This window comes from Typopeltis vanoorti, chromosome 20 (genome assembly GCF_054136105.1).
Source record: "Typopeltis vanoorti isolate ZY-2024b chromosome 20, IOZ_Tvanoo_1.0, whole genome shotgun sequence".
In the NCBI taxonomy this organism is placed as follows: Eukaryota; Metazoa; Arthropoda; class Arachnida; order Uropygi; family Thelyphonidae; genus Typopeltis; species Typopeltis vanoorti.
Window position 1 is genome coordinate 84,499,115 of NC_143568.1, and position 14,676 is coordinate 84,513,790.

Sequence of the window (14,676 nt, forward strand, 5' to 3'; positions counted from 1 at the left end):
TAGATGGGAAGAGGGAGATGTCTGTTCATTTGAAGCAGTCTGGTGCGAGATCAAGGCCAGTCAGACAAAACATACAGTTGGCTGTTGATAAAGGCCAGGGGGTGTCAAACATGTGGCCGAGGGCCAGATCTGGCCACGATCATGTTCCATCTAGCCTGTGGCTCAATTTTATAAAAAAATAAAAAATCATTTTTTATTATTCTTTTTTAATTTTAAATTATTCTGTTAATATATACTTACAGAGGTTATAAAACAGTTTATCTTTAGCCCTTAACTGTTAAGGGTTAAGGATAAACTGTTTAAGGCTTAACCTTTCACTGCAGAGCTGTGTTTATGCCATGGAACAAATGCACAAAGCTGTGTTAAAGTGCACGCGCACACACACACACAGTCAGTGATAGTGTACTGCTTTCGCTAAAGATAATTTTAGTTTTATAAATTATTTTATGTAAAAATTTTATATCTACCTAACTCCATTATGCAAAAGCAAAGAAGAGTTGATACTGAATGTAGAAAAGTGCAAGAAAAAAAGGGACGGATTTATATTTTTTTGGTTGAATTGGATGGTAAACTGATCTGCTTGATTTGCAATAAACAAATTTCTGTTGATAAAGAGTACAATGTGCAACAACATTATAAAACTAATCATGAAAAGAAATTTAAAGATTATAGCAGAAAGATTGAAGTGATAGATATGAAGTGTGATTTAATTCTTAAGGATAATTCTCAAAAGTAGACATAAAAACATTTTATCAGTATTTGCTATATAAATATCCTGAATTCAAACTATTTTCTGTTTGGGAGTTCATATGTTTGCAAGCAGTTATTCTCTTGAATGCACATAAAGAAATCAAAATATCGTTCAAGAATAACTGATGACCTTTTAAATGCAATAATAAAAGTCTCAACCACCAAGTCCTTCTCTCCAAACTTTAATATTCTGGTAGAAAAGAAGAGAAGCCAAGTTTCAGGAGGCTGCAGCAAAAATCAAGGTAAAAAAAAACAAACTTTTATTTCATTTATTTTTGACTACATAAAAATATCTAAAAAACTTTTTTTGGAAAATTATTATGTACCAATACTATGAATAGGATTTTTAGGAATAATTGCCGTTATCCAGCCCATGAGATCTAGTTTATGATTCAATCCAGTCCACAAAGCCAAACAAATTTGACACTCCTACTATGTATAGGCCATGGATTTCAACTGAGGATCTGGAAGACAATGAGTGCAGGTCGAGTGATTATTTTGAGAGACTTCAACTAGGGAGATAAAGATGAAGGAAGAAAGTCACATGGCAGGAAGGTATATAAATAGAATTTATATACCTAATGAGAGATAATTATTTAAGGCAGCATGTGATGAAGATGCAAGGAGCAAGAGTATTGGACCTGGTCATAGGATCAGAAAAGTTATCCATAAATAAGGTGACCAGATTGCCACCTACTGGAAAGTGACCATGTGGTCTTGACTTGGCAGATTGTAAAACATGAGGAATATTCTGTCAAGAAGAGGAATATGTGGAATTACAAGGCAGATGATTATAACAATCTTAGTAAGAAGCTCAAAGCTGTGCCATGGCATAAAACCCTACAAGGGAAGGATGGTAGTAGTGCATGGGAGACAGTTAAGGAGCATCTAGAGGAAGCGATAAACTGTGTACCTAAGGTAAGGAGGGTTAATCAGGTAGTGGTTAGATTGATGATTAATATCATTAAGCATGAGCTGTAGAAGAATAAGAAAATGCTGTTGAGGGTATATAAGGAGAAAGGTGGCCAACAAACTCATGAACAGTACAAGGGTCAGGTAAGAAGGGTGACCAGTATGGTAAGGAAGACAAAATCAGATTATGAAAAGAATCTAGCTGAGCAGGCCAAAGAAAATCCCAAAGAGTTCTTTAGTAATGTGGAGTCAAAGGAAGAATGACTATAGAAGATTAACCTTAATGAGGACTGATAGTGACGAGGTGACAGAAGCAGATAAAATAAAATAGTTGAGTTACTGAGTGACCACTTTGCAAGGGTACGTGATCCAAGTGAGTTTAATGCTGCAACATATGTGACAGACTGATATGGGAATAGAGGTGGATGAATGGAGGTTCTTAGAATATTGCAGAATCTCGATGTAAATACATCGAGATTATATGGGATATCAACTCATGTTTTGCAAGAATGTGCAAGGGAACAGGCAATGATTCTGATCAGGCTCTTTAATTTAGGTCTTGGCTGCGGTAGAGTTCAGAGGGAGTGTAAAGAGGGCAAAATAATCCCTTGTATAAGGGAGGTTCTAAGACAGCAGTAGTAAATTATAGACGAATCTGTATCTCAGGCATGGTGGTAACAGCACTGGAAAAATTGGTGAAAAAGAGAATTCAAGAATGGGTGGATAAGAATATGATACTGTAGAAGTACAACATGTCTTTGTGAAGGGTTATCATGCTTTAGTAATTTGCTAATTTTTTATAATAGAGGAACAGCTGAGTTGGATAAAGGAAATGGCTAAACGAAAATAATCTGGATTTTACAAAGGCATTTGACAGAATACCACATGGAACTATGTTACACAAATTAGAACAAATTGGAATGGATATGATACTTGTTATGTGGATAAGAGGATGGCTGCTGGACAGATATCAAAAAGTGGTATATGGCGGGCCAGAATCAAGACGTAAATAAGTGACTAGGGGTGTGCTGCAAGGTTCAGTGTAGGGACCACTAATGTTTAATTTTTAAATAAATGATATATGAAATAACCTGAAAGGAAATAATCAGCTGTTTGCTGATGATGCAAAGTTAGGTAGAGTAATAGTTAATCAAAGTGATGTGGAGTGCTTGCAAGACGATTTAAATAGGATATCAGTATGGCCAAAAGATAATGGGCATCAGTTCAATGTGGAGAAATTTAAAGTTATGCATTTGGGGATAAACAGATTACAACCTGTGTACCGCATTGATGGAACTATGCTCCAGTAAATAGATGAAGCTAGAGATTTAGGGATAGTGATAAACAGAGGGTTAAAGTTTAGAGGACATATTGCTAAGGTTGCTAAGGTAGTTCATAAGATTACACTGCTACTGAAGAACACACTAAGAAGTAGAGATAGAGAAGTTGTTATTCCACTTTATAAGGCACTCATCTGTTCCACATCTGGATTACTGTGCTCTGGTCTCCTGGGTTTCTTGGGGATGAGGAAGCAGTGGAAAAGATTCAGAGGCAAGTGACCAAGATGATGAGTGGTCTGTGGAATGTTCCCTATAAGGATAGATTGAGGGTATGTGTGGATTGCAAATGTTGTTTGATAGGATAAAAAAAGAGGATATGATAGAAACATTGAAGTTACTTAAAGGGTTTACAGGATTGATGCAGGGAAAATGTTTTAGCACTAGGCTAGAGAGGCCAGAACAAGAAATCATCGCTGGATATTGAATATAATGGGTATAAGGACTAGTTTTTTGCTTGGAATTGTGAATGAGTGAAATGGGTTGCCAGAGTCAGCTGATGTAGATGACATTTTTAGTGCTTTATCTATTAATGGGTTCAAGGAGAGGTAGGATAGATTGTGTGAATAGTTTGGATCTTCTGTGATGAATCTTCAGACTCCATGGAGGTGCCTGTACAACAACAATAATAATAAATAAACCATGACAGAAGAGTGGTAGAACATACTGAAAAGCAATGCAATCAGGAATACATGTGAATACTAGAGGTAGAAATAGTCATTAAAGGCCAGAAATTTGTAAAAGTAGCTGATGTAGATGACATTTGCCAGGAATGCTCAAATATGGACTTTTAGAGTGCCTACACTGCATTTATTATCATTATTATTATTCAGGCCTCCATGGAGTCAAAAGACTCATCGTGGGAGGTCCTTCCTAAGAACATAAAGTCTGTCAAGATTCATTGAGGGGAGGTCCCCCTTAAGAAACACAAAGTCTATCATACCACTCCTTAAACTCATTGACCGTTCTCGCTCTCACTACTCCATCAGGCAATACATTCCACGGTTCAACCACCCTCCACGCAAAGAAACCACTCCTCACCCTCTTGCTCACAGTTTCCTTTCATAACTTCCAGGGATGGCCTCTTGTCATCACTCCTTCCCGCTGTTCAACCAAGCGAAACTCCCCAGTGTCAACCCTGTAACCACCTCTCAATAGTTTAAAAGTCTCAATCATATCACCTCTCCTTCTTCTATCCACCAAACTCTGCAGTCCACATTCCCTCAGCCGATCCTCATAACTATTCTTGTACAGTCCTGAAACCATCTTTGTCATCTGTCTTTGTATCTTTCCACAGTTAATTTATCCCCTTCAAATCCTGGGGACAAAATCTGAGAACAATAGTCTAAGTGTGGTCTGATCAGAGACTTATACAATGGAATGATAACTCTTTTATCTCTGCAGGTCAGTGTCCTTCTCATAATTGCAGCAATCCTCTGTGTTACCTTCACCACCTTTGCAATATGTCCCCTAAATTTCAGGTTTTTATCAATCATCAACCCCAGATCTCTTCTCTCCCCTACTTCCTCCAGTATAACTCCTCCCACAGAGGATGCAGCATCCCATCGATGTTTCTCAAACCTCAAGACCTTACATTTTGCTGCATTAAACTGACACCCCCATTCATTTGCCCATCTATCTAGCTTATTCAAATCCACTTGCAGGGCTACCACATCTGCACTATTACTAATAATCCTTCCCAGCTTCGCATCATCTGCAAACAACTGAATATCCCCTTGCAATCCACTAGCAATGTCACTGATATAAAAGTTAAACAATATAGGTCCTGGTACTGAGCCCTGTGGGACCCCACTTGTAACCCTCTGCCTCCTTGAAACTGCTCCACCATACACAACTCTCTGATACCTATCAGACAGCCAATCCTGAATCCATTGACCAATCTCCGACATCCAGACCTATGTGCTGCAACTTAAATATCAGCTTATCATGTGGCACCCTGTCAAATGCCTTTGCTAAATCTAAGAAAATTGCAGTATATGCCTTTCCTTCATCTAATGTTCTTGTAACTTTATTATAAAAGGCTAGCATATTACTAAAACAAGAGCACCTCCTCACAAATCCATGTTGATTCTCACAGATAACATTACCGTCATCTGCCCAATGCTGTATACGGTCCCTCACTACTTTCTCCAAGATCTTAACTACTGATGACACACAGACTGGTCTATAATTAGACACTTCAAATCTGTTACCACCCTTATGCAATGGCACTATCTTACCTTCCTTCCATTCCCTGGGCACCTTTCCTGCAGCCAGACTTTCAATGAAAAGCCAGGTTAAAGGCACTGCCAGTTACCCAGCACATTTTCTCAAAACTTGTGGTGAAATACCATCCAGTCCCAAAGCTTTACTGACATCCAAAGTACTCAGTATCTGAAACACACTCTCCTCCTGTACCTCTAAACCTCGAACCAGCCCTATCCCTCTAGCATTAAAACTGACTCCTGCAGGATGAAATACTCCAATAAAGTGTTCATTGAACAATTCCACTATGTCCTCTGCATCAGTCACTCTATTCCCATTTTTATCCTACAATATCATTCTTCCACAGTCATTTCTCCTCCTACTGGCCACATAGCTAAAATATTCCCTAGGATTTTCTTTGGATCTTAGGGCCAATCTCCGCTCATATTCCAGTTTCGCTTTCCTTACCACACTAGTCACTCTTCTGGCCTGTGTCTTATATTCTTCATGCATCTTCTCTTCACCTGTCTCCTTATATCTCTTCCATAGCCTCTTTTTTGCATGCAATTCCTGTTTAATATTGTTTGTCATCCACTTTACTTCAAATTGTGTCCTCTTCTTTACTCGTAATATACAACTTACCATTGCTGCTAACAAATATTCTTTCACAATTTCCCACGCACTAATGATATCCCGGCCTTCCAATTCCTCCTTCCGTGAAACTTCCCGAAGTTGACGTCTAAGACTATTATAATCACCTGCTTTATAATTCCACATAAGTTCCCGACTCTTTGATACTCCTGCATGTCTATTCATTTTCCAAGTCAAAACCATATGGTCACTCTCTCTCTCCAACTGGTGGGAGAGATGTCATCTCAGTTATTATCAACTTTTCTGATGCTACAACCAAATCCAAAACTCTTGAACCTCTTCTTCCCTCTGTTACATGTTGCCTAAGACATCTGTCCCTCAAGAATTCTAGAAATTCCATTCCCCTATTGCTACATGCATCTTCCTCTCCAATTTATACTACTGTAGTTAAAATCTCCCATAACAATCATTCTTCTTGCACTTGCCAAACTTAACTGTCTAAACATCTCCTGGTCCCCGTCCTCTGTGCTCCTGGGTCTGTAGCAACACCCCGCTAAATATCCTGTCTTGACTACCGCTACCTCACACCATATGCTCTCAAAATCATTTGTCTCACTTCCTTGCAAAGCCTCCATCTTAGAGGACATAGGTCATCACTTATCATAAGCAATACCTCACCACCACGCTTTCTCTCCTATCCTGAAAAATGCTGTACCCAGCGACTTCTATTCCTGTTATTATATCCCAGAAGGGGATATAATAACAGGAAGGGAGACGACATCAGGTAACACTGAGCCCAGTGGAGTCTAGAAGGGATAATGTTGGGTATAAAGCATATAAATGCCATTGTTTCTATACCCAGCATTATCCCTTCTAGACTCCACTGGACTCAGTGTTACCTGATGTTGTCTCCCTTCGCCCAAGTATTCATTCCCACAAGAGGCCACCCCTGCTATCATCCTCCCTGGGACACACTGACTCGTTCAGAACAGCAATCTCTCCAGATGCCTACATCCTTCCTCATTCAAATGTAAGCAGTCTCTCACATACAATTCCTCACTTTCCTGAAACACAAGCATCCACATATACCAGGGGTCGGCAACCTGCGGCTCGCGAGCCACATGCGGCTCTTTGGATGTGAAGCTGCGGCTCTTTAGTTCCATACGCAAATATTATTTATTTTATCAAAAAAAAAAAATTTAAAAATCGTTCTGAATCGATTAACGAGGATTAGGCACCGATTCTATCTCTCAGCCACTTGTACTCGCTTTTCACCACACCCCTCCCCCGTGACACGCATCGTCACTGTAGTCAGTCCGTCGGAAGCTCTCGGAAGTTTATATGTTTGGCAATTTTCATTGATTTCGGCATAGCTGGGCATAACACCTTTACTCGTAAACTAAGTATCTAATATTTGTAGTATCTAACAAACTAGAGGGGAAGATATAGCGAATGCTGTGCAAAAATGCCTTGAAGACAATAAGATCTTGTGGCTCTTTAAAAACTTTTTAAAATTTTGTGGCTCTTTAAAAACTTTGAAATTTTGTAAATTGTAATTTTTGACTCTTCCGACTCAAAAGGTTGCCGACCCCGTACATATACCAGTCATCTCTTGTCATACATTCTCGCTATTATGCCATTCAATATCACCGCTCTTCTGCTCAGCTCATCATTATCATACCTAGGCAACACGCACACTATTTTTCCTCTCTCTGTCTTCTTCCGTACAGCCTCAAGCAAAAATCACATATCTCTTGCTGCCCGACTTACATTACCGCTCAAGTCATTTGTTCCTACTATCACAATTATCTCATCTACCCTTTCACCTCTCTTAATTGCCATAGCCACCCTTTCTATTGTTCCTCCTGGAAAACACTCCTCATGCATCCTATCTTGAACACCATGGATCATTGAGTCACCATACATTAAACCTCTTACCATTCCCTCTCTCCTCATAATTCAGAAGGTTTGAATTCTGGATGAATGTAGAGCTCTCATAATATCCATCTATATAAAAGGAATTAAAACTGGATATAAGAATTACAAAGGGCTATCTGAGTGTTCCAGATATGATTTATTCAAGTATACTTCAGAGATTAAGAAAAATTGTGAAAGGGAATAGAAAACCATATTGGAGTGTGGGAGAAGAATTAGTGCTAAGTTTGGGCCAAATAGAGTTTGTCAGTATAAAATTTTCACTTTAAGACAAATACTGGTGATTTCATGGAAATATAACAAGGCTCTGTATTTAAGTTTGGTAGATCTGGAAAAGGCAATGTGACAAAGGGTGGAAAGCAAAGCCATTCAAAAAAGCTACAATTATATTGTATCAAGCAAAACAGTCTATATTTGAATTTTAAGTCAGCAGTTTCAATTGAAAGAGATACAGAGTGATGGTTTGATATAAAATCAAGTTGGAGACAAGGGTGCATACTATCTACACTGTTATTCATTATCTATCAATATCAAGTTCCTTCCTAATAATCTTTATTTTTAATGAGTCCATCGCTAATATAATTAGATTATTCACCTAATTTTTCTCAGAACTTTCATATCTCTGGCATCCAGTTTGACCAGATCATATTTTAAACCAGATCATATGTAAGGTGTTCAAGGGAATGATCAGAAATTTGAGTAGAGAAGATGTTGTGGCCTTACAAGAAGACTTTAATAAATTGAGTGAATGGGCATTTCTGATCATGCCCTGAACACCTTACATAGAATTGACTGGAAAAGCACAAGTTGTCTACATCACACCAAAACATGGTATGAATGCAAATTTAAGGAAGCATGTGAGATCATTATCAACCACCCCAATCGAAACAATAATGATGGTCTAAAAATCCCATACATATGGAAGGCATATATTTGTCCCATGAATCCTTCCTCTCTAAGAACAACTATAAATAGGACTGTAGAAAATCCAGGATCCTAAATCTAAAATAACAACATTAACACTAAAAAATAGGACATCACTGTTAAAGAAATAATCTGTAAGAAAGAATGTTTATTCATGTTGTAATTTATGAATAATTTTTTAAATCAAAAATAACAATTGTAATAATAGAAATAGGACATCACTGTTACTGGAAAGAAAATTATCTGTAAGGAAGAAGGTTTATTCATGTAATCATAAATTAAATCTAGCTTGATGTTTTTTTTTTCCCCACTAGAGGTTATGCCAGTGAGTAGCACGTGATGAAATCATTGTTTCTCTAGCTTTCAGTTTGAAATGTAACGCAGCTTGTCTTGTATATTTATGTATGCTCCAGATGATGATCTTGATATGAAGATCGAAACGTCGGGATAATAAAAAGAGTTATTCTAACACGGTTGTAGAATCCATAATATCGAAAATGAATGATCTTCCTTTAGCAAATCCATGCTTCCATCAAAGATAATACCATTGTTGTCAACCCAGTTCTGGATCCTAGTTCTTACAAGCTTCTCCAACAACTTAAACACAACACCTGACACACAGATAGGCCTATAATTGAATGCTTGAGTTCTATCACCTCCCTTATGAAGCAGCACAATCTTGCCCTCCTTCCACTCCTTTGAAACTTGACCCAGTGCAAGACTCATATTTTTAAAAAAAAGATGTCAAGGCACATATCAACTCCCTGGCACATTCTTACAGAATACATGGTGATATATTATCAAGTCCCCACAGCCTTATTAACATCAAGTTTGCTCAATTCCCCCATACAGCTCTTGCTCACTTACAGTCAAGCCTTTCTTCCCTATCATCAATCTCTACATGAAGTCACATTCACAAGAATAAAAGACCCTTATGAACTGCTCATTAAGTATCTCCGCTATATCTTCTGCAAAAGTTGTCCTTATACCATTTTCTCCAATCAATGTCATCCTTCCATAATCATTCATTTTTTTTTTTTTTTTGCTAGCTACATATTGAAAGAACTCCCTAGGACTCTTTTTGGCTTCATTAGCCAACTGCAGCTCATACCTCACTTTTGCTACCCTTACCAACCAAAGTCACCTGCCTTGCTTGGTCTTTGTAATCCTCATGGAATTGGTTATTACCACTTCTCTTATGCTGTCTCCATAATGCCCTTTTTCTCTATATCGCATGCTTAATCTCTTTATTCATCCATTTCACACCCACCTTATTTAACCTTCTGACCCTTGCAATACATTTAGACATTGCTTCTACTAGTTAGCTCTTGAATATCCCCAAAGCTGCACTGATCTCTTCATAATCACCAACCTTGCAGATCCACATATAACCTTTTCTCACAGAGGTCCTCACACTGCTGCAACCACCCAGGGAATCACTTCATGGTCACTTTCACCAATTGAGGGTGATTGGATACTTCATTTATAATAACATCCTCTGATAAGATGATCAAATCCAAGACCCTTCAATCCTGGGATGATGAAATAGCAACTGGAAGTGAAGAAAATGAGTTTCTTGAGTTTTTGATTGACAACTACCTCAGACAGTATGTGACAGAGGGAGTTGTCAATCAAAAACTCAAGAAACTCATTTTCTTTACTTCCAGTTGCTATTTCATCATCCCAGTCTATATTGCCATAATTAAAATTGTCCATAATTTTCACCCTTTTCTTATTTGCTTGGCTCATTTGATTACACATTTCATAGTCACTACCATCCACATTACTATGTCTATAACAACATCCAACCAAGTATTTCATTCTATTCACCTCTATCTCACACCATACCGCCTCAAACCATTGGCACTATTTCCCTCCTGCATCTCTAGTTTGTATGAACATAACTCTTTCTCTATCATCAATAGCACTCCACCCTCTCTTTTTACCCTTTATATCCTCATAAAACACATCGTACCCTTCCATCTCTATTCCTGTCAGGATGTTGTCCTCATCCAACCATGTCTTACTTATTCCAACAATTTTTGGATGAACAGACTCAATTAATGCAACGATTTCATTTGCCTTGTTTCTTAGACTTCTAGCATTTGTATACAAACACAGCTGCTCATTCCTGGATCTATGGCTAGTTCCACTGATACAACTCATTCGATGTGATTTCTCCATTCTCAACTCAAGCCATTTCCCTTTCTCCTTATTCATCTTAGAACTCTTCAAATCCAACTGTTTCCTCTTGATCCCAGGTTATCCCCTTCCTTTCTTGTCTACACATCATCTTGGAGCAACCACCTTTCTCGTGCTGTGTTCCTCCTGTCCACCCTGAGCCTCCCCTTTTCCCTGTCTATCTTGCACACCTGTTTTCTCATTCTCTATACTCAAGCCACTCACTTTGTTCATAACTAGCTCTTCAATCAGACAACGAAGCATGAGCCAACTGATAAATTAATCAACTATAATAAACTAAATAACGTAAATAACTAGTACTTACTGGTTCACAAGATGTCATGGAGTTCACTTTCAGAGAAGATGCTTCCAATGCAGCAGAAGGCTGAGCTGACACAAAACAAGAATGAAGGACATATAACTAACATAATGTAAGTAAAGTGATCCAAGATTCTGTGGATGGAAACTGATAAATGAAATAATCATATGAAGAAAAAAAAAAATAAATAACCTAGGTCTAATATCAAAAAAGAGCAGCAATAGAAAATAATCTAAAATGATCAAAAATGATGAAATAGAAAAATAATAAAACAGGTAGCAAAACCAAAACAAGAAGGGAATGACTGTAAAGGTTGGGGGGGGGGGGGAAATATATATATATATAAAGATCTCTCAAAACAAGCAAGCTGACTGAGAAACAACAGAAATAAAGCAAAGACATTATTTTCTATTGTATATATTATACCCCTGGGGAGTGTGTACCAGATATAATTTATTTCATGTGGGGTTCTTCCTATCCTCCCCAAATATACTTTAATCCTTCCTAATGAGGGATTTAAGTATATTTTATGACTGTAGATTCGTGTGTGTGTTCACAAGCCCGGTATGCCTGTTCTGAAAGGGAAAAAACCTGAGTTTCAGGGTGGAAAAACCCTCTACATATGAGACCAGCTAACTCACTTTTAGTCAAAAGAGACCAGATATAGATTCCTCACATCACGGACGAGAATCAAACCCAGGTCATTCCAACCAAAGGGCTTCGTCTATACAGACTGAGCTATGGAGGCTCTATCAGATATAATAGTCCAACACAATAAATTTTTCTAGTTTTCCACCAACAACAACATTCTTTCATACTGGTATATTATTTTTCGTAGTCTCTGAAATGAAGTTTTTTTTTAGCATTCTTGGTAACTTATAGCTTTGTTGAATGATCAATAAAACTAAAAGGAGATTTTAATTATATTTCCTGATTAATCAAATATTATTCCTAAAAATGAAAACTCAGCCTTTGTAATTTCTATTTAACATAAATAGTCTACTTTTTAAGAACAAAAGGGGTGGAGAGAAAATGAAAAAATTAAAATGCTTGTGAGTGCCAGCCTTTTTTTTGAACATTCTTGCATAGAATTTTCTTGGAGCCATATGTAAGAAACTTCTCATTTTCAGTTTTATTTCCCTTTTTTTTTATAAACCTATATTAGTTAATCTTCTAGGAATGCAACTTTCTAATCAAGAAATTTCTGAATTCTGCAGTATTATGATTGCAAAAGTTTCACAACTCCACATATTTAAACACTTAGGTAGATATCATCTAGTCCAACTGTTTCCACATTTCAGGTTTCTATGAAATGAAATAACTGAATGGTTATTTCATTTCATTTTTCAAAACAATTATTCAAGACATTCAAAATATTCTTAATCCTCAATTGTTTATATCACACTTATTTTTTTTTTTGGGAGGGGGGGGATGATTAACAAAAGCTAAATGGAGATCTTTATTATTACACCCTCTATGGAGTCAGCACACTCGAAGGTTCATTCAACTGACAACATATTTATCATATAAATTAAAGATGCCAAGAAATTATATTCTTGGTTTAATCCTTTATCCAAGTGTAAGCAAACAAAGTTTGCACCTGAAAAATTTTCAAGACTGGACAACTTGTATATAGAAGCTAATGACTGTACATCACTTGCTGTAGTATCACATAATGCAAAGCAAATCTCCTTACGGAGATGTATAATGCTATGCATTATGGAAAGAGTCACTACCCAGACCAGCTTGACCTTTATTGAGGTCTCATCATTGGAGCCAGACCCAGAGGTGATACCAAGGTTGAAGTAATGAAGAAGTCATTGTCATATATGAGTAGCTAAAAGGTGTCATATATGAAGGCTACTCATATATGAAAATATGACTTCTTAGAAAAAGGGTGGATTGGAGCTTATTAAGGACCTGATGTATTTGAGGATGAATTACACATATCTAAAAGAGGGGAATTCAGTGCCAGAGCCTCCACCAACTATAGATCCACACATGGATACCACTATCTAATAATAAATGACTGTGCTTGGAAATGGAATCTCAGGACTGTCCCAATCCCAGATGCTATACTGGCACCACAGCAAGCATCAGACACTGTCCCTAGACAATTGAGAAAGAGAAGTGCTGAAACACTGTTGACTCTTAGGGATGAGCCCACTAGCTGACTGATCTTGGCTAGACTATCCAAGACTGACTGTCTTGTTAAAGCAGAAGCCAAAATAATGCAATCTCACCAGGCCCCTTTCTGGATGTTCACAGATCATATGGCACAGCAAACACAGTAGAGCACTGGTTTCCTATTGATTGTAATATGGAAGATAGAAGAAGAGAAAACACTCAGAAAAGAATAGAGATGAAAATTAAACGTCTCAGTGATGGTACTGAGATTTCTCAGTACCATCACTGAGAAGTCTCCACCACAAACTGGTGCCCTATATGAAGGAGGATCAAAGCTAGGTCTTTCAAACCAAAAGGCATTGTGTTGTTCTGACTGAGCTACAGAGGCTCAAATAGTACAAGGAAAGATGATAATAGGGACAAGAGTGAGTTTTCTTTAATATCCCAATGATGGGATATTAAAGAAAATGATGTCTATAAACGTCCAGCAAAATATGGATACGATTCTGTAACACCTATTGAATAAAATGGATAAGAAGTGCATTTGATCTCACTATTTCATCCACCACAGCCAGCAGAAAGGTTAACAGAGCAGTTTTATTCATATTTTTAGACTTATCCCACCATACATACAGGGGGATACAGAACCCATTGTGACATTAACGATGTGTAGGAAGAGTTAAGAGACGAAGAATATTAGTAATATTCTTCTTCTCTTAACCAGTAATATTCCTTTTGAACAACTGGTAGTCCTTAGGGAAAACTTTTGTGAAAACAGATGTTCATTAAAATAGAAGTAAATAGGCACTGTGACAAGAAAGAGGTCCAGAGATTAGCAGTTGAATAGTATGCTGAAAGTTTTTTTTCACTTGGTTATACTATAAATTAAAGATGCCAAGAAATTATATTCTTAGTTTAATCCTCTACGCAAGTGTAAGCAAAGTTTGTACATGAAATATCTTCACAACTGGGCTACCTATATATAGAGGCTAAGACTTCACATCAATTGCCTTAGTATTCCATAATGCAAACACTTCTGTTAACACTTCCATAAGGGGGTGTGCTTTGCATTATGGAATACTAAGGCAACTGATGTGAAGTCATTAGCCTCAAAGCACACCCCCTTATGGAAGTGTTAACAGAAGTGTTTGCATTATGGAATACTAAGGCAACTGATGTGAAGTCATTAGCCTCTATATACAAGCAGTGCAGTCATGAAGATACTTCATGTGCAAACTTTATTTGCTTACACCTGGATCAAGGATTAAACCAAGAATATAATTTCTTGGCATCTTTAATTTATATTTGGATAGTAAATAAATGTTAGGCAGCCTCTTCTTGTGTTATTATAAGGCTAAACAGAGGAATGATAGATCTTGTTTCAGTAAAAGCCAC

At 37.4% G+C, this 14,676-nt stretch overlaps 1 protein-coding gene across 2 annotated transcripts in view; it reads right to left on the reverse strand.

Annotated features, from left to right (window-relative positions):
- Pex12 (peroxisomal biogenesis factor 12) overlaps window positions 1-14,676 on the reverse strand; it is a 103,200-nt gene that overhangs the window by 54,163 nt on the left and 34,361 nt on the right. The window contains exon 3 of one of the 2 annotated variants that reach the window (XM_090410471.1): window positions 11,161-11,225. The exons of the other annotated variant lie outside the window; for it this stretch is intronic. Coding sequence (XP_090266597.1) covers window positions 11,161-11,225 — 65 coding nt within the window. The remainder of the gene's footprint in view (window positions 1-11,160; window positions 11,226-14,676) is intronic. 2 annotated transcript variants of the gene reach the window in all.